Source organism: Convolutriloba macropyga, chromosome 11 (assembly GCF_964194025.1).
Source record: "Convolutriloba macropyga chromosome 11, txConMacr16.3, whole genome shotgun sequence".
NCBI classification, from domain to species: domain Eukaryota; kingdom Metazoa; phylum Xenacoelomorpha; order Acoela; family Convolutidae; genus Convolutriloba; species Convolutriloba macropyga.
This window is the reverse complement of record NC_134478.1, coordinates 51,650,381-51,672,146: the sequence shown is the minus strand read 5'-3', so window position 1 is coordinate 51,672,146 and position 21,766 is coordinate 51,650,381. Positions and strand designations below refer to the sequence as shown.

The window sequence follows — 21,766 nt, the reverse complement described above, 5'->3', positions numbered from 1 at the left end:
GTAGGTCAGTCAATTCGCTGCGGGATTTAAATAACTAATTTGAGCAATAGTCATATCTGTAAGATTACGGGTTGGCCCCCATAAACTTTTTTTGGCAACCATATCCAAGCCATATATGGAGTTTATGGTAACTTGGCAGCCATATGGTTGACCATAAAATAACAACATTGCTCAAAAACACCTATGCATTGCACTCTGAGTGGAGAAAAGATTATCAGGAAACTTGAAAAAAATTAGTGAGATTCCCACTGATGAACTTAAATAAAGTTTTCGACAAAGTAAAACCCATATTGGCAACGGGAATTTCTACTGGGAAGATTTAGCGGGCTCTTCATAAGAAATGGGTTCAGGAAAAGCATGCCGGTTTCTGATTCCCGATTTTTGATATGATTTCTATTACAAGTTAGATCACATCTGTAGCTATAAAACAAAACATTACAAAGCGAAATATAAATAGACATTATTATAAATATAAATAGACGTTATCACGAATAAATGTTTATAAATATAAATAGACGTTATCATGAAGACTTTATAATAAAGACGTTATGCAATGATTTTGCTTGGCCTACTGCCCTGTTTTACGAGATAGGAAACACAATGGAAATAAGAACAAGACGTGGAAAAGTATCGTAAATGAGTTTAACTGCCGATTTTTGCCTCAACACGGCTGTTTTTAGTCTCGATTCTAGGCAGTTGTTACATGTGCAAGTGGTCATTTTAGAATTGCATGCTTCTTTAGTCAACAGATAATTTGGCGGTAATCATTGTCATATTGTTCACAGTTCGCCCATTTTGTGACTTTGTATGTAAAATTTTGTGAGTCTTATCAGCTGGTCGAAACAAAATATTCTCGTTGGGAATTTTCATAGAACCAAGGGTAAATTATCATTCAAACAAACAAAGAAAACCTTTTGTCGAACAATTAACCAAACTGTCCTATTTCCCTAATTGAACCACTTGTATAATTGCGTTTGATATTTACAATTGAACGAGAGTTGAGATTGGGTAGAAGGCTTTGTTATTTTGGTTTTGTCTAAGTGTTGACCGGTTCGAGATGCAATATAATCAACTGAACTCACTCAGTCCGAGTTTCTCAATACAGATAGCTGCGAAGCTTCTGTTTTTGATCTGTTTTGTGATGGTAACCCAGGGTCAATTCGCCCGGAGAACGCCCGGAGGACTTAGTGAGGCGAAGGCGGGCGATGGTGAGGCTCAAAAAATTGCCGATGAGGTCAGTAATGTCCGTTTTATGGTCCCATATTATCCCTAAACATTAGTACTGTGATTTATTTTTTGCCTGGATTGATATCTTGCAAGAATCTTGCAAACTTTGAATAATCTTGCAAGATTTGAATCAGCTCATCTCTAGGGTTTCCATGTATCATGTTAACTTTATAGAATTTTATAGAAGAAGCCTATCAATAATATGCTCCATTACCATTTTACGATGGTCATAGAGTTCGGGTCTTTCCTATTATTGCCCCCCCCCCCCTACGAAATCATAGCCCCTCATTATTGCATAATTACCATGATGTATGGGTCAGGGGCTATACGCTGTATGACCTCTAATCTGGGTGGGGATCTATAATAGCAAAGCCCTGAAATTGAATGAACTGTTATGATTTTCAATGAATTCCTCTCAATAATAGATTCTTGAATTAGAGGCTTTCTTGCTCTCTGTAGTGTAATTTCTGACTTGCATCCCTTCATTTGGTTTGCTATCTTGCGTTATGAATGACTTACGGAACTAACTAAAGTGAACAGAATTTGTGTGTCATTGCTTTCCGTTATTGCTGCCAAACCCCACAGTACGTTATACAGACACCTCAATGGAAACATAGTCCGAAATCAGTCCAAAACCAGAAACCAATACCCAAACGGGTTAACTGAAACGATGTCAAACAGTGCAAAACGCGACTCAAAATAGGATGAGTGATGCAGGGCGACTTCCAGGTCCACCATTCATCAATCTCCGGTAATCAAAAGGCATCATTTTTGAGCCAGACTGCAATCAAATTCATGTAACAGCAATAATCAGGAAAATAACTAAGGGATACCTTTGTGCAGATCTCCAACACTCAACTAAGAAATGACAGTAGTCAATTTGGTACAGAAATTGGTTGTGGATACACTAACGTAGATTTCTGTAGATTTCACTTGAAGCAGAAGCCAGACCTCAAAGCGAGGAAAACATGGTTGCTTCAACAGAAGTTCAGGTCAAGCAACAATCTGAAACCTTCATTGGTTGACACCCATTTGAACTTCCGGCAGTCTCTGTCAACTATTTCTTTTTTTTTAAAACTTGAGCCTAGAAACATTGAAGAGACTTCTTCTTTTGAACAAACATCGCGCAACCGGTTGCAGAGAGGTTCGCCGTATTCAAGCTCCTAAGGACAATGCGTTTTTTCACGGATAACAGATGGTAACAACCTCCGACTTCGCAATCGGAAATCGCTCATTGATCAGTTCTCAACGAGACAAAAATCTCCCTGTGTACAAAAAAATCAAACCAATAGTTTGTGATAACGACAGTTCGTTATGACAAGCTAAACAAACTTTGTGCGCAACGCTATCAGTTGCAAGGGATCAAATTTGCACAAACTCCTCACAATTAAATCGGGTTACTCCAGAGCTCAGATCATGCCAACGTAATCGGGGTCCTTTCAGCCAGAGTACTGCAGAACGGCCAACAAGAGGCGAATGAATCAATAAGGTCAATCTGTTTAACCAAAAAAAATCTGACAATCGTCCGAGTGAGCATTCCCTCCGAAGTTATCGACATACGGAAAAACTAACTTTAGCCACGGCTCCATCAATGCAAACATTAAGGAGGACCAGAAGTGAATTGACAATTTGGACCTACTCTGTTTTGCCATGATTAATGAGCTTATACTTGTTACGCCAACATGCGCACGTGCTATTTTGTTACATAGTAAAGTGCTATACAACAGCATAAAATTTGTAACTGGGTGGCGTCAAAAACGCTCTGGGGGAGGACAGAATAGATCTGAAAACTAAACGAAAACAATCCATCACAACGGCAAACAACATATTTTTGGACTTCCTCAATGAAGCTGTTCAAATGGCGAGTTCTGTGTTTCACTATTTCTGTGCAATACATTCAGGTGCTAGTGAGGAGCTGTACAAAAACTGGTAACTGAGGGTCATACGCCTTTTTGTCTCAATGAAAAGGATCCCTAGTTGTTTGAGGACGGTTATCTTGCAAGATCTTGCAAGAATCTTGCAACCCTATGCATCATCTTGCAAGACTCTTGCAAGAATCTTGCAAGATTCTTACAAGATCTTGCAAGGTAACCGTCCGAAATGCAAGAGTCTTGTAAGATAACCGTCTCACAAGAACCGCCGGAAACATGCCTTTAGCTGCTGCATGGGCCTCTGTAGCTTCTTTGAAGATTAGAGAACAGGATTCGACCTATTCTCTAACGCCCAAAGAAAAAAAGAGAGACCCTAAAGTTGCTAAGGCTAGGAAATATAAATAGAAACATCATCAAAATGCGCAAAAGGGGCCAAGCAAAGGGTTGGGTGTTTTGGCGCTACACAAGAAAGCTAAGGCAAATACATAAATAGGAACATCTACAAAACAAGCACAAGTACATGAGAGGGGGCACAGAAAAGGGGTGGGGTTGAAGCGCAAAAGAAAAGGAGCGAGAGAGAAGGGTGGAGTTAAAACGCGCTGAACACAAAGGCAAAAAGAAAAGCATATCGCCATAGGCGAAAGGGGATGGGAAGAAAAAAGCAAAGGGAAAAAGAAACAAAGCGAAAAGAGGCGATCGTGCGAAAAACGATAACGAAAGAGCAAGCAGAAAAGATCTTGTAAGATAACCATCCCTGCTCGTCTAGGGATACTCTTATATCTTTGTCTCCGAAAACAGCAGAACCTTTATTGGAGCAAAAGAGTTTAGAAAAATCCAGTTTCAAAAAAGGCTAGACAACGAAAATAATCTGTTTGAATTGACGATGCAGAAAATACAATGGACGGTGGAACAGTCTCCCGGACCATTTTTGTCTGAATTTGGGAACGACTCAATCAGACAAAGGAGGACTGTTTGTTGTCCTCGTAAGTCAACGTTATGCCATTGATCATTCTAACAATACTGTCAGCAACATAGAGCATCATCAACTGACGTCACTCAACTCCTGTGGGAATTACTATGCTGATAATGGGTTATCCCCACTGAACCAGTTCATCTTCACAAGATCACACAATTGCCTCAAGCCATTACAACACAACTTAACACGGTTTCTGTTCAAAGGCTACAAAGCAACATAGATTTTTCTCTACCCCTATTGGTCAACACTTCTCAAAGAGGTCTTTCTTGATCTCAACAGACAAACTAGATGTCATACAAAGAGCACGCGCCAAGCGAAGCTGGGCCAATTGGTCGACCCGTTGTGAAATTCGAGTTAAGGGTTGGTTTTCGAGAAGCTTTGGTCTTCAAACGAACAAGATTTGGTAAAACCACTCGTAGTCCGACTTGGATTAGTCTTTGAACTTGAAGGTGCGTCTTCGTCTGAGGCAGCCGTAGAGTGGGAACGAAAACTCGTTTCTTAAATTGGAAATCCTAACATACAAATTTTAGTATGTAATTTACAGTCTGAATCAGAATAATTCAGAGTCTGATTCAGAGTCTGAATCAGAAAATAATCAGAGTCTGATTCAGAGTCTGAATCAGAGAATTTCAGAGCAAAATGTGACATGAACAGACTCTTAATCAGTACTGAATTATGTCTGAAAAACTTCCTGATTCAGTACTGAATTACTCTGAAAGTTAGGTACGGGAAGAAATATCTGTTTCATTCTGGACTTTAATGCCAAACCTTTCCATTTTGTTTTTTGCTTATAGCAAGCCACACTTAATTGTTCTCAAAATTAAGGGTTTTCATCATTTTTTTAACCTCTTTTTAAACAATCGTTCTGACCTGCACGTCCCAGTGATTGTGGAGTTTTTATCCTGTAAGATCTGACAAATTTCTGACAAAACCATCATGCCAATAGCCTGTAAGGGGATGCATCTTCTTATCAGATCTGATAAGACGTTTATCAGATCTTATACGATAAAAATTCCTCTTATAATTTCTTACACGATTAAAATTCCTCTTATAAGATATTATACGATAAAAATTCCTCTTATAAGATCTTACACGATAAAAATTCCTCTTATAAGATCTTACACGATAAAAATTCCTCTTATAAGATCTTACACAATAAAAATTCCACTTATAAGTTCTTACACGATATAAATTCCTCTTTTAAGATCTTACACGATAAAATTCCTCTTATAAGATATTATACGATAAAACCTCACCTTATAAGATCTTACACGATAAAAATTCCTCTTATAAGATCTTACACGATAAAAATTCCTCTTATAAGATCTTACACGATAAAAATTCCTCTTATAAGATCTTATACGATAAAAATTTCCTCTTATACAAAATCTTGAAGTATGGTATATTCTTCATATTGAATAGAATTAAGAGTTGCTCTCAAGCAGTAGCCGAAAAGCTAAAGCATGCAACACTTAAGTGTCAGAGCAACAAAGAGAAAAATATCTTATACTGTCTTGTAAGACTTATAAGATATTGTAAAAAAGATTGTTTGAGTGGCAGGAGCTTTCTTCGAAGCGGTGATTATCAAACTAGGCTGAAATTGTTTTTTCAAAGACCAAAACTATCTTGGACTGCTAAGTTCAGCCATAGTACCCAGTTAAAACACACTAAAACTGCCGCCAAATTAGAATCATCAAGCATTTTTTTGTTTCAAAATTGGTTAGCTGACCGATTCTTTTTTTACTTTCATATGACCTTGACTACGTTATACAAATATATTGAAAAAATTAAAACATGTCAGATCAGATCTTACACGATAAAAATTCGGTCTTATAAGTTCTTACACGATTAAAATTCCTCTTATAAGATCTTACACAATAAAAATTCCTCTTATAAGTTCTTACACGATAAAAATTCCTCTTATAAGATCTTACACGATAAAATTCCTCTTATGAGATATTATACGATAAAAACTCATCATATAAGATCTTACACGATAAAAATTCCTCTTATAAGATCTTACACGATAAAAATTCCTCTTATAAGATCTTAAACGATAAAAATTCCTCTTATAAGATCTTATACGATAAAAATTTCCTCTTATACAAAATCTTGAAGTATGGTATATTCTTCATATTGAATAGAATTAAGAGTTGCTCTCAAGCAGTAGCCGAAAAGCTAAAGCATGCAACACTTAAGTGTCAGGGCAACAAAGAGAAAAATATCTTATACTGTCTTGTAAGACTTACAAGATATTGTAAAAAAGATCGTTTGAGTGGCAGGGGCTTTCTTCGAAGCGGTGGTTATCAAACTAGGCTGAAATTGTTTTTTCAAAGACCAAAACTATCTTGGACTGCTAAGTTTAGCCATAGTACCCAGTTAAGACACACTAAAACTGCCGCCAAATTAAAATCATCAAGCATTTTTTTGCTTCATAATTGGTTAGCTGACCGATTCTTTTTTTACTTTCATAGGACCTTGATTACGTTATACAAATATATTGAAAAAATTAAAACATGTCAGATCAGATCTTACACGATAAAAATTCGGTCTTATAAGTTCTTACACGATTAAAATTCCTCTTATAAGATCTTACACAATTAAAATTCCTCTTATAATTTCTTACACGATAAAAATTCCTCTTATAAGATCTTACACGATAAAAATTCCTCTTATAAGATCTTACACGATAAAAATTCCTCTTATAAGATCTTATACGATAAAAATTTCCTCTTATGCAAAATCTTGAAGTATGGTATATTCTTCATATTGAAAAGAATTAAGAGTTGCTCTCAAGCAGTAGCCGAAAAGCTAAAGCATGCAACACTTAAGTGTCAGAGCAACAAAGAGAAAAATATCTTATACTGTCTTGTAAGACTTATAAGATATTGTAAAAAAGATTGTTTGAGTGGCAGGGGCTTTCTTCGAAGCGGTGATTATCAAACTAGGCTGAAATTGTTTTTTCAAAGACCAAAACTATCTTGGACTGCTAAGTTTAGCCATAGTACCCAGTTAAGACACACTAAAACTGCCGCCAAAACAGAATCATCAAGCATTATTTTGTTTCATAATTGGTTAGCTGACCGATTCTTTTTTCACTTTCATAGGACCTTGACTACGTTATACAATTATATTGAAAAAATTAAAACATGTCAGATCAGATTTTACACGGTAAAAATTCGGTCTTATCAGACCTCACACGATAAAAATTCTGGTACGGGGAATGTTTATCTTATAAGATGTCTTATCAGATCTTACACGATAAAAATTCTGATAAGAAGAATTTTTATCTTATGAGATGTCTTATCAGGTCTTACACGATAAAAATGCTGATAAGAGGAATGTTTATCTTATAAGATGTCTTATCAGATCTTACACGATGAAAATTTCTCTTAACAGAATTTTTAGCGTGTAAGTTCTGATAAGAGGAATTTTTATCGTGTAAGATCTGATCAGATCTTACACGATAAAAATTCTTAGTCAGCATCTTATCAGATCTTACAAGATAAAAATTCAAGAATCACTGGGGTGGTATCACTAAAAATTCTGTCATTCTCAAAACAGCTGTCAATCTCAAACTTCACGGGGGAGGGAAGTAAATTATAACACAATTTAAGATATCACTGCAGTTAATAAGACCATAATTGGTCGATTGATTTCTGCTATGTTGTCAGCATTATTTCCATGCTTCATGTTTATAAAGCAATCTCAAAGTTTCTGGCTATATTTCTCCCTTGGCTCTATACTTGTCGCTCGAAATTACAAAAGTCAGTAGATTATTTTTGAACAGCTAAGTTTTTTATACACAAATTTACGCGCGCGAATTCGACCGCATTTGGTGATCAATATTATTGGGTAAATATACCTACAAAGCTTTTATTTCCCACTTCGAACTTTGAGTTGAGATTTTAGGTAAAAATCAAGAGAAAATTGGAACTGGAATAAAATCTTGTCTTTTCCTATCTAGAGGTTTACTCAAGTCTAGACCTGGATTTATAAAAACCTATTACTACCAGGGGGTAAATATTGAATTAAATTACACATTCGAGGACTCTTGTTAAAGTCGAGGCTAATTATTTTTGTAAGTCGTTATTTCTGTGCAATACACTCTGACGTGCAATACATTCTGATGCTAGTGAGGAGCTCTAAGAAAGTGGTAACTGCGGGCCTTTCGACTTCTTGTCTCAATGAAAAAAGATATTCTTTTATCTTTGTCTCCGAAAATGGCAGAATCTTTATTGGAGCAAACTAGGCTGTGAAAGTCCAGTTTCAAAAACGAGCTAGACAATAAATCGAAATTTTTTCAATTGACCTGCCAAGAAGTCCATTGGACGGACAAATTTTCTCTAGGATCAATTTGGCAGATTTTTGGAACAACTAAGTCAGCCAAACGATGACTGTTTGTTGCCCTCGTAAGCCAAAAAAGTGCCTACGTAGAGCATAATCAACTGACGTCACTCAATTCTTGTGGGAACTTCTAGGCTGACAATGGGTCATCGCTGAACCAATTCATGTTACTGGGATCACACAATTGCCTCAAACCATTACAACACAACTTAGCACAGTTTTTTTCAAAGACCATAATCGGTCAATTGTTTTCTGCTTTGTTGTCGGCTTTATTGCCATGCTTCATGTTTGCAAAGCAATTTCATAATTTCTGGCTATGTTTCTCCATTGGCTTTATGTTTGTTGCTCGAAATTACAAAAGTCAGTCGGTTAATTTTGAACAGCTAAGTTTTTTAAACACGAATTTAAATGCTCGGAATAGACCGTATTTTGTGACCAACATCATTGGTGAATATACCTATAAAACTTTGGATTGAGAATTTAAGTACAAATTAAATTAAGTTTGGTTTCTGGCATAAAATTGTCTCTTTTACTATCCAGAGGCTTACCCAAGTCTAGATCTGGATTTATAAAAACCTATTACTACCAGGGGGGTAAATATTGAATTAAATTGCACTTTCGAGGACCCTAGTTAAAGTCGAGGCTAATTCTTTCCATAAGTCCAGCCAATTTTTTCATGAGTCGAGTAAAAGTCTTTTCATAAGTCTGTTTTTTTAGCAATAGTATATGCGTTTCAATAGTTCATACTGTTTTTAGCAGTATACGGTTCATTAATTGAAGGTTGTCGAAGAAGCATGAGAGACAATTCATTTGTTGGTCTTGGGTAACATCTCTGGATGAGGTCTGAGACCCAATACAGCTATGGGATAGGCGGACTTGTTTGCGGGCAGGGATCTGGTGCGATTGAGTTTTTTGGTTCGAGGAACTCAACCTTGGATGCTGTGTCTGTCCCATATCTGTCGTTCTGACTCACACCAGTCTGTCCTGTACCTGTCGCTTATCAATTACAGACTGCATTACTCAGCCAATCAAAAAAGAAAAAAACAAGACCGAAAATCGTTTTCCTTGTCATCTAAATAGTTTTTTTTTCTTATTGTTTCGACCATGTTTGTGAAACGTACGTTTTGCATCATGTGACTTAACTCTAAATGTATTTATTTTTGTTTGTTCCGAGTAATTTACTGTTTTCAAATTATTAGTTATACACACTTACTTTGTTCATTTACACTGCCGGGTTGTGAATTATAATAGTTTATTTATTATTTAATTCTGACTCGGAATTCAATGGTTTTTTGTTCCGACCCCACTTGTGGGGGGGGGGGGGGGAGGAACTATATACTCAAATGGGGTTTTTTTTGTTCAGTCAATTTTGGCCGATCGATATATTCGTCGTAGAGAAATGTGAGTGGCATCATTAAAAAGCTAGTCCGGCGTAGAATTCAAAATTAAAAAGATTTTTTTGATTTTCGTTTTTTTCGAGGAGTTATCGAGGATTGAAATTTTGTGTGAACACGCGATATTTGTTGACTTTTAGTGTAATTTTTCTCCAAATTTAAATACTTTCTATAAAAATAGTATTTCAAAGTTAAATTTTTTGTTCCTAATAGACTAAAGCCGATAAAAAAGACTAGTTCTGGTCTCATTGGGAAGTTCACTATCAAAAAAAATTCGAATTCGATTTGAGAGCTCTTTTTTTATAAAACTTTTTTCTTTTTGCTTTTTTTAAGTCACCTAGAGACAAGTCATTTTTGTATCAAGGTTCTATTAATGACAAACATCCTTTACAGTCAAATTAAGCCCATTGAACATAAAACATCGTTTTCAAGGAATTGCTCATGTTTTTTTGGCTTCGATTCTGAGTTTTCGTAATTTTAAATGAAATTTTGAATTTCGTTTTGAGGTTTTACTATTGGAGTCCTATGAATGGATTCATTGACTAAAAGTGCAATATGTTCAATGATGAGCATTAACTGAACATAACTAGTGCTTCGAGGGGACAGCTAATGGCTGTTAAGACTTAAAGAAAAATTTTTCGATTTTTTTTGAACCTTAAAGAACAAAACCTATTGTCGTGAACTGTAAGTCAGTCCCGGAGTGACAGCACCCTCTTCCTTCCTACTACAACCAAATTTAATCTGGTTGGCTGTTTTGTCTCCTAACTATTGGTTATATGACTTCAATGACACAAGAGTTCAATTTTTAAAAACTTTTTTTGGATATTTTTTTTATTATTGGTTACTTTTGAACTCTTATCACATTCTCCAAACAATATACACATTATCCCAAAATTATTTTAATCCCATTGGCTTCAAGAGGACGTTCAGTTTATCACTTATAAAGTTTTCAGAGAAAAACTAATGGTTTAATTGGCTTCGACACTTTCTTCTCGCACTTTTTTTTGACCGAATTTTGGTTTTTGCCTGTTTTTGTTATTGTTTTCACGGTCATAAGACTTATTGTGATGTCATGTTAGTTATCTATGCATAACAAACATCCTGTTTCTCCTATCGGGTTATATCGGGTTATATTTGAGCATAGATATTGAGCTCCGTTGAAAGATTTTGAGTTGAATTGCTGTTAAGAGTTAAAAACAATTTTTCGAACTTTTTTTGAATATTAACCAATCCTAAATTTTTTTCTTGGACTGTTGGTTCAATGTCAGTACTAGCGGAATTTTTTTCCGCTAGCACTGACAATGGCTGGACTGTTGGTCCAGTCTGTTGGTCAATGTCAGTACTAGTGGAATCTTTTTCCGTTTTACTGCAGCCAAAATTATTCTGGTTAGCGGTTTTATCTTACCTATTAGTTTTAAAACTTCAATGCCACGAGATTTCATTTTTCTTAAAATTTTTGCGTACTTTATTTTATTTTTGGATCCTTTTGAAATCTTATAACATCATCCTTCTGCTGATGGTCCTCATTGTTTAAGGGATAAAGTTCAACGGATCATAGATAAAGTTTTCAGAGAAGAGCTTATGATTTGAATTGCTTCGACATATTCTTCTTGCACTTTTCTACTGAATTATTGATTTTAGCCTGTGTCTGTTGTCGTTTCCATAGTCAAAAACTTGTTGTAAGGTCTTATTCATGAAAAATGATTGTCAAAAAAACTTATTGTCCCGTCGAGGCATAATTTTGCGTATTTATTGGCTTGCGTTGAAGGCTAATGAAATTATTTTCGTTGATAATACGTGTTTTCTCAAAAATTTCGTTGTTCTAATGTATTTGTTTATGTTTGTTGGTTTTTTGAAATTATATTGATAAATAAGAGAAATCTCATTGCTTTTGAAAATTGATTGAAAAAAGAAGAGTTTTCAGTGAAAAGTTCATTTTTTAATGCCTTCGACACTTCTCTCGCTCAATTTTTTGTTGAGTTTGCTGTTCTTTGTTCTTTATGTAGCCCTAAATTGCTGACAGTTCTCATAGGCTTCTAATTGAGCATTGAATGCATGATTTTATCCGAAGCAGTCAGTTTATAGCGAATAGTCTTAAAATTTATGATAATCATATTTAAGTTTTTTTCAAACTTTTCAGTTTTTGTTATTCTTTTCGTCAAATTGTAACTTATTTTCATCAATGAGAGGTCCCATCCAATCTTGTATTTCAAGAGATAACTTATCTATTGATATTGTTTGTCACAATGTTTGTTTTGTTATATGCGTTTTTTGGACAATATGCGTTTTTCTGAACGTTCATTGAGTGGCCAATTTTTGTGTTTCTTTTTCTCTTCTTTCAGAACAATCGAGCAGTAACAGATCCCAATTGTTTTCAAATGTGGCGCAAGTAAACTTATTTAATCTCTCAGTTTAAATCCTTCAGCTGAATCAGTAGAATCGAACAATTGAATTAAAAATACAAAATATTGAGAATAGCTAATGACTTTAATGGTAGCAAAAGTTTGCAATTTCGCAAATCGTTTGTGATTTTTTGAGTTTCTCTTCATATCGCTTCTATGGCTTAGTCTAACCAAAGACAGGTCCTTTTGGTTTTAAAATGGTTTTTAGTAATTTATTAAGGATTATTTAGTTAAAAGCTAATGATTTTTAAGATTTTTGAAATTTCTTGGTGTAAAAAATGTTGATTATTTTTTCGCCTCACTGTTTGTTCTTTTTGTCGACTTGTTACTTAATCTCATTTAGAAAATTTTCCATCTGCTGTTTTGTTAGAAAAAAGGATACTTGTGTAGTTATTGTTTTACCTGACTGCACTTTGACGTTGTTACTAGGTGCTTTTAAATTTAGATTTTCAGTTTTTGCCGTGAAATTTTTGTTTGTGCTAAATTTGTTCTTTGTTTTTTATTACTCTTAGTCTGTTTAATGTCAAATCACGTTGGTGCTGTAATGAGGCATGGCATTATGTAATTCAATCAGTAGATAAGTTGTGTAACGTTTGCTTTAAACTCAAACATCTATTTTTGTTATCTCTTCATTTGGTTGACAATTTAGTCAAAAATGTAGATGAGCTCGGGTCGGAACATTATGTGCAAACGCACATTAACGAGCTGTCTTGTTTACTTTAAATTCTCTAAATTGTTTTAGGTGAAAGAGGCTGTTGAGGAGAAAGCGGAATCCACGTTCCCATCATTCGAGGTGGTCAGTTATAAAACGCAGGTTGTGGCCGGTACTATGTTCTACATGAAGGTACGTTGAGACAATTTAGTCAGCTGCAGATATGTTCAGTAAATGTTTATGAGTAAAAATGATATGTAAATATTAACAAAAGGTGACCGATTAACATTAAGATAGATTAAAAACTGTGCTGCAAAATTTGAATATATTGAAATCCAAAAAAATGGTGTATTATGATAAGATTTTCTGGGGAAGGGGTATATTTGGAGAAAGCTCGATTAGGCGAACTCATTTTTTGAGTCATCAGTACTCAAGTGTCCCCAAAAATTGTCTCTACTTGATAATAGCTAACAAAAAGCCACATTGAAAAATTGATCACTTACAGCATTTCAATTTGGGTCCATAAATCAATTATGGCATTTTTTTCTCGAATTATCTTACAGCTCTAAACTATTTTCAGATAAGGCTGTGATTTTTTTTTATTATGTTCGCCACTCTTTCTTGATTTTTTGCCAAATTATTTTACCCGAATAATACCAAGGGGTGTATAAATGGGGTTGAAACAGTTTGAAAAAATTAGTCAATTTTGTATGTGAATCTTAAAATCAGTTTTACGTAGAGACGAGTTTTTGGGACTTTCAATACTTTATAGCTTTAAGTGGATTTTTAAGTACCATTTTGAGGGTTTTAATTGAGTTTCGGAAAAAACTCAAAAATTAAGAAAAGAAATAAACCTCCACGGAAGTAAACGTGTCCATTTAAAAAATGAAATTTAGTCGTAATAATTTGTTTGGTTGTGATAGTTTCATATCAAGTCCTCACGAGCATCGCCATTGCATGGCGATGGCTCGTGAGGCATGGCCAAGCACGCTAAACGTGCAACTCGTTAGTTGTCAAGTGGGGGTAAATTTCCGTTGTTTTTTTTGTGGGGGTAAATTTCCTATGAAAAATGAAGAGGGGTTTTTCTGAAACCGGTTTTAATTGGTTTTCGCTTAACTTCCCAACAAAAAGTTTAATAGGCTATAAAAGTTTAGTTGGCTACATGAGTTTAGTTTGCTGCAAATGTTTAGTTGTCTACAGAAGTTTAGTTGGCTGCAAAAGTTTAGTTGGCTACAAAAGTTTAGTTGGCTACAAAAATTTTGCTGGCTGCAGAGAACTTAGTTGGCTACAAAAGCTTAGTTGGCTACAAAAGTTTAGTTGGCTGAAAAAGTTTAGTTGTCTACAAAAATTTAGTTGACTACAAAAGTTTAGTTGGCTGCAAAAGTTCAGTTGGCTTCAAAATTTTGTTTGGCCACAACAATTTTGCTGGTTACAAAAGTTTAGGTGGCTACAAAAATTTTACTGGCTACATTAGTTTAGTCGGCTACAAAAGTGTAGTTCAAAAATTACACCCGACGGCTACAAAATTTTATTTCAAATCTTTCCTTTATTGGCAGCAAAATTTAAGTTCAAAATTTTCACCCAATGGCTACAAAAGTTTAATACAAAAGTTTTTCGTGGTGTCTACCAAAGTTTAGTTGAAAAGTTGTGCCCAATGGCTATAAAATTTAGATCAAAGTTTTTGCCCAATGGCTGCAATGATATTGTACGCCTTATCAAGATTTCGCCCAATACCCTATGCGGCATTTTTGCATAGCAGTCATCAGTAATCAGTAGATTGCCCTGTTTTGTTCGGATTCACAGATAATTTCGACTTATGGACAATGATTTAAAAAATCAAGGGTTTAACTTTAAAAAATTTTGCGAAGCGGGTCAGTTATAGTAAATGCTAAAGTAATTTTAAGGCTAAGTAATTTTAAGACTAATAATAACAATAATTCATTCAGGTTAGACTACTTTTCAGGTAAATATATCTAAATTTTGTAAATATTTTTTTAATTCTACGGTACTATTTCAGGTAAAAGTTGACGCTGCGAATTACATACACGTGAAAGTGTTCCGTGGCTTGCCTTTTGCTGGATCGAAAGTGGAGTTCAAAGATTACCAAGATGGAAAAGGAGAGGATGATGAAATTGAGTACTTCTAAACAGAGAAACGAATCATATCAACTCGTGTCTAATTTGTTTCAAGCTTTCATTGCGCTGTTGTACATGCTTCCTGTTTTAGTTACGTAATTGTGCTGTGAAAATATTTTATCTGCAATTCAAAAGTCTCAAACTTGTTTGAACAAGACTTTCTAAAGTTTGGTTGATCTCGGTAAGCCTAATTGTTGGTAGATTGGTACCAAAAGCCGAATTAGTGACTAGTGCTGACATTTTTTTTTGGAAAACGCTAGTTTCACTAGCTAAGATTAGCTTTATAATTTGATCATTGTTCGTTTGTATATAGTCGAAAAGTCGCCCTACGAAAAACAAGGGTCCAAAAAAATTGAGGATCACACTTGACCAATAACATGACCGATAGTTATCGGGGTTCACAATGGGACGGCTGATAATTGCCACAATCATAATTTTAATCATTCTCATCAAGATCGATTTTCAATGATTAAGCTTGATTTGAATAATTTGTAGGAATTTTTATGATTTTGTATAACCCGGACTTGAGTCGCAGAGCTTTTCAGTGCTGAACCAGCACATTTCAAGAGTAAAAACTTAATTCAGTTCTGAAACATTGTATCCCCAGAATTTTTAAAGTTTTTTATGTGCAGTATTTCTTCATTATGATTATATTGAGGTCATAGAGTTCGCCCAGGCTAAACTTATCCTGTATAGTCTGAAAATTACTCATACCCCAAACTGAGCAGAGTAATTTGTACATTTGTAGCTTATAACTGGTAATTACTACAGTAGTTTACACACTATTTATATTTAATCTAGTTTGTAGGCAATTACAACAAAGCCCATTTAGCTCAGTGGTTACGGCTTGCTACGCAAATTAAATGTTACAAGTGCCCATGCGGAAGTTCGAATCGCATGTAGAGCAAACCTTGTTGACGGAAGTTAAGCTGAACATATTATTTTTTATGAAGTAAATTTTGCTCAAAATCAGACTGGCCAATGTATTTAGTGACATGAACAGAGTACTGGTCATCCTAAAAAACAGAAGGTCTTTAGTCTGATTCAGCACTGATTTGCTCTGCCACCAACCTCCGGGAAATTGCTGCTATTTATGCCTTCTTGGTAAATGAATCTTACTTGCTACTCTAAAATCTGAGAAAGAACTGAACTGCCAAAAGATTGTAGCCCTACTTATGAAAAAGTAGTGGATCAGAATGGGGTATGAAACGAGCATGGGTTAGTTTTTGCAGAGACCATAAGTCGGAATAGTGTCATTTTATATTATCAAACGTAAAATAACACTGATAGTTTAGTCATTGTTTTTTGTCTTAAAAAGTGGTATGCAAGAATTTTTTGTCGAAAACCATTTTTATGAAAAGGTCTACCTTGAACTGCTCAAAAACTCAATTAATTTATTTGTAAATGTTTTGAAGTGTTTTTTAAGTCAGTAGACGAACATGAACATGTTCGTCTGGTCCCCTTGATAACAAAAATTTTTGGCAATCTAATAACTTACTACCCTTTGTTGGGTTGTTTTTTTTTGCGCTTGACAACGAGCTTTGCTATGCAGAAGATTTTGCATGTACTTTTCAGGGCGAAAATTGTCATTTTTTTCTCTTTATCACATCAATTGCAAAAAAATGTTAATCGAAACATACCGTTTTTGACTGGTATTAGCTTTGAAATGGCACGAAAGGCAGCGGTCAAACCAAGATGGGATAGAAAAATAAATTCGACAGTTAACACCAATGAAGAAAACCCCGGTAAAGTAACTACGAGACAAGGGCTCGACTGATTAAAACCGTGGTCGGGCGGTATTGGGTATGAAAAGTACGTGGACGACCAGTTTTGCATATGAGAGGACAGAGGGTCGACTCATCAATAATCAGTGTTTGAACTCTATTAGGTATAAAAAAAGACAGTGATCGACAAAATTGTTTATCAAAATACCCTAGTGAACAAATTGACTGTGTTCGACCATTATTTGGTTTGAGGAAAGAGTTCTCGACCACCATTAGCATTGCAGAAACCATTGTCGAACAATCAGACGTATGGAAAGACAGTAGTCGACAATTACCGGGTTGAAAACTATCTTTATTGACAAATTTTGTGTACCTATTTGTGTACGATGTTTTAATATTGCTATCAAGTCTGATATGCTCAATATCCGCTCCTATTTCTAGGAAATGAATGGTTTTGGGCAATTAAATTGACTGTAGGGTGAAAGCAAAGTAAGCCGAAGTAAAGTAAGCGACATAAAAACAAACCGAAAGTTATGTAATACTTATGCAATCTATCAGAAATAAAACATTCTTAACCGTTACAATCGATTAATGTATCCAATGCACCAAAGTAACATAAACACGTCACCGTCACTTTTTAGACATTTACAGTGTACGGGCCTCACATTGCTTGCATGCCTATTGGCTCGCTTGACCACCACCTGACTGTAGTACATCTGTTATTAAGTAAAATTATTTCACATCACAGTCTTTTTGCACAGTATTTATTCTTGTCCTTTTCATCGGAACGCTTTTCATCGGATGAAAAGGGTACATTTTTTTTATTTAGAAAACTGAAAGGACTCGCTCTTTGATGAACTGTTAAAATTACGTATCGCTTCAAAAATTTGCATCAAAGTTACATAGGTAAATAGGTGAGTTATAGGATTTTTTGTTCTATTTGCCGAAAAGTCCCATCACCTACCCCACATTGCATTTCAAAGGCCGCGGTCAACCAACGCTGGGAATAAAAAAAAACGCGGTCGACCAGTATTTGGTGTCAAAAACAGTGATCAATCGATATTAGGAATGAAAAGACGGTGAGTCGACGCATGACATGGTCGACCAAGTAATTGAGATACGGAATTAGCTCCCCCTGTGCCGTTTTTTCGTTCCTCAGCACAATCAGTCGCTTCAAATATCCGACCTCAACATTGGTAACCACGCACCCGGCAAACATGATAATCATGTTTTGTGAGAACTGCTTACGATGTTTTAATATAGATATCAATTGTCCTTGGCTCAATATCCGCTTCTATTTCTAGCAAATGAAATGTATTGAGCAGTTATATTGCCTGTAGGTTATTTGTAATTAAGTAATAATTTTTCGTCTTAGTCTTTTTGCGCAACATTGAGCCTTGTACTTTTTGTGGGAAGGCGAACCAAAAAAATTTCATTGGATAAAAATTGCAGACAACGTTTTTGATTTAGAAAACTAAAAGGACTCGCTCTTTGATGAACTGTTGAAATGACGTAACACTTCAGAGTTTGGCACATTAGTTAAATAGGTAAATAGCTGAGCTAGAAGATCTTTTAGTTCTGTTTGCCAACACCACCCACACAATACCCCAATGTTTTTTGCCTTCAATTACATATTGTGTGTTGCAATATAACACTTTACTAAGTAAAAAAGCACAAGCACCGGGGAGCGTAAAAATTTAGGTCAATTAAGCTGGGGGGATGATTTTATGAGCACGAATCAACGGGAGCAATAGCTCAATTATTTTTCACATTCCATTTTACCCTGCTTGGTTTAATTCAAAGCCGTGAACATGCAAAATGCAAAAGAAAAGACCAACGATTTGAAAAAATAAAAATTGAGATATCACAATGGAGAATGATCTTCAAAAATGAATAATCTTCAAACAATTTGTTCCTTGAAACTGCACTTGTAAAGGTAAAAAATAGATTACCACAATAGCTTGAATAGAGGTGAGAGCTACGAGTTACATGCCAACAAGAGCATGAAGTGAGAATAACTTTTTCCCTGATTGCAACCCCTCCCCTAACATATAAAAATTGTGATGTTTCTCAGTAAAACAACAGTTACAAATTACAAATCGCTTTTGTTATAATCAAAAACTATCCCAAAAAACTTAATAACAAATGACAAAAGCCATATTATAAATGCACCGCTTTCATTTTTACTTCCAAGTAGAGACTTCTAAGTAGCAGGAATTATCATTATAATTGCTGATGCTTATGGCATGCTTTGATTGCTTTGTTGATTGTTTAATCAACTGGAAAGTCGTATAAACTAGAGGTGCACGCACGCACACAACCGTCTTAACTCCATTGCGTTGCAAAAGTACGCGCTGCTGTTTTTAAGATCATTTCGCTTTTCGTTCAAAAAAGTGACAATAGCTGGTCACCAATTTTCATGCGGGAATTTTATTCACGATTAAAAATCGTTTAGTTGAGTGACGGTAAAAATTAGTTTTTTTAACTTGTAGTGACGGGCAAACGTAAACATTGTCCCCAGTTTTGGGGATTTAATTAGTCTGAAAATTCATCTCTCTAACTGATAAACTAATTACTTGAAAACTTATTACTTGCTACAATCAAAAAATGCAACAATCAAAAACTGAGAATTTAACCTCTAAATCAGCAATTAGTGTTGCCAAGTATGTTTCTGAAACTAATTACCAATTAGGATTTATTTTTATGAGCAATTTGACACTCTTGTAGATAATAGTGACTGCTGACGTGTGAAAAGCTAACACCTGAATAAGTGTGACTTATATTATGGAAAAAGGTCACGCTCTCTTAGAATAGATGCTGCCTGAAAAGCGATGCAAAACAATGCAAATCATCGAAACAGAACCTCAATGAAACAGAAGTAAATGCACCAAACGGGGACCTGTGATTTACATTTTTAGCAGCAAACATTTGATTTGGAATCTCGCAAGAAGTAAAGAAGGTTAAACTCGTAGGAAAGATTAATCGAGATTAATCAGTTTTGAAGGTTAGCTCTATAATGAATTCACTAGGAAAGATTCACCAGAGCAATTCGCTTAATCGAAATTTGCCTCGCGCTGCATCACATTTCAGCCTGCATCTATTCTAAGAGAGCATGAAACTTTTCCACAGTATAAGTCACAGTTATACAGGCATTAGCTTTGTCCACGGCAGCAGCAACTAATACGTACGAGAGTGCCAATTTCCTCATAAAACTACATCCTAATCTGTAATTAGTTTCAAAAACATTCCTGCCAACACCAATTGGTGCTTTAGAGGTTAAATTCTCAGTTTTGCAAACGCCGATTCACAAGTACAATTTTTTTTAATGGTTGCAAGTAATTAGTTTTCAAGTAATTGGGTCATCAGTTCGCGAGAAAAATCTTTAGATTAATTTATTCCCCAAAACTGTGGACAATGGTTACATTTACCCGTCAATACAAGTTAAAAATTTAATTTTTTACCGTCACTTAACTAGACGAAAAAAAGCAACAAATACTTTTACAACGTAATGGAGTCAAGACGGTTTTGTGCGTGCGCGTGCAACTCTAGTTTATACGACTTTCCAGTTGATTAAACAATACACAAAGCAATCAAAGCATGCCGCCAGCATCAGCATGTATAATGATAATTCATGCTATTTAGAAGTCTCGACTTAGAAGTAAAAATGAAAGCGGTGCATTTATAATATGTCTTTTGTCAATTATTATCAAGTTTTATTGGGATAGTTTTTGATTATAACAGAAGCGATTTGTAATTTGTAGCTGCTGTTTTACTGAGAAAACTTCACAATTTTTGTATGTTAGAGGAGGGGTTGCAATGAAGGAAACAGTTATTCTCGATTCCTCTTCTTGTTGGCTCTCACCTCTAGCCGAGCTATTGTGGTAAGTTTTTTTACCTTTACAAGCGCGGTTTCCAGGAAAAATCTGCGTGAATTTTCCCACCCAAAATGATGGAAAGCAAATTGAAGGGCGTAACTTTCAATACTTTTGAATTCCTTAAAAAAATTAAATATTTTGACCATAATTCATCGTGTTATCTCAGATTTTGCATGTTAAGGGCGTTCAATCAAACAAAGCAAGGTAAAAATGACTCAGTTGACCAAGGTAAACTGTAGTTGACCTGAAAATTTTGCGCTGTTCGGCGCATGTGCTTTTTTCACATAGTAACGTGCTATGCTGCATCACATATTATGTAATTGAGGGCAGAAAACATTGGGGGGGTAGGTGATGAAACTTGTTGGCAAATAGAACTAAAAAACCATATAACTCACCTATTTACCTATGTAACTTTGATGCAAATTTTTGAAGCGTTACGTAATTTTAACAGTTCATCAAAAAGCGAGTCCTTTCAGTTTTCTAAATCAAAAAAAGATTTGTCCCTTTTTCATCCGATGAAAATTTTGTTGGTGCGCGTTCCGATGAAAAGGACAAGACTCAATACTGTGCAAAAAAAAACTGTGATGTGAAATAATTTTACTTAATAACCGATAACCTACAGTCAGGTGATGGTCAAGCGAGCCGATAGGCAAGCAAGCAATGTGAAGCTCGTACCCTGTAGATGTCTTAAAAGTGTTTATGTTACTTTGGTGCATTGGATACATTATGCACTATAATACTATGCGCAGTGCTGATTGTAATGGTTAAAAAAGTATTATTTCTGGTAGATTACATAACTATTATACATTTTTCGGCTTGCTTTTTTGTCGGCTTACTTTTACTTCGGCTTGCTTTGCTTTCACCCTATAGTCAATTTAATTGCCCAAAAACATTCATTTCCTAGTAATAGGAGCGGATATTGAGCAAAGGAGAATTAATAGCTATACTAAAACATTGTACGCAGTTCTCACAAAAATTGATTATCTTGTTTCGCGAGTTGCGTAGTCACCAAAGTTGAGGTCGGATATTTGAATTGGAAGAGAGTGATTGCGCTGAAGAATTGTACTCAGTACCTCATTTATATGGTCGACCATTTCATACGTCGGCTCATCGTCTTTTCATACCAAATATCGGCTGCTCACTGTCTTTTGACACCAAATGCT

General features: G+C 35.2%; 1 protein-coding gene across 1 annotated transcript; it reads left to right on the top strand.

The window, feature by feature from the left end:
* Positions 1–761: 761 nt before the first annotated feature.
* On the top strand, positions 762–15,150 carry LOC142349439 (cystatin-A-like). Its single transcript, XM_075400987.1, has 3 exons — positions 762–1,234; positions 12,960–13,061; positions 14,887–15,150. Exons 1-3 carry the CDS (start codon positions 1,058–1,060, stop codon positions 15,013–15,015), a joined length of 408 nt encoding a protein of 135 aa, XP_075257102.1. The 5' UTR covers positions 762–1,057; the 3' UTR covers positions 15,016–15,150.
* The last annotated feature ends 6,616 nt before the right edge of the window (positions 15,151–21,766 follow it).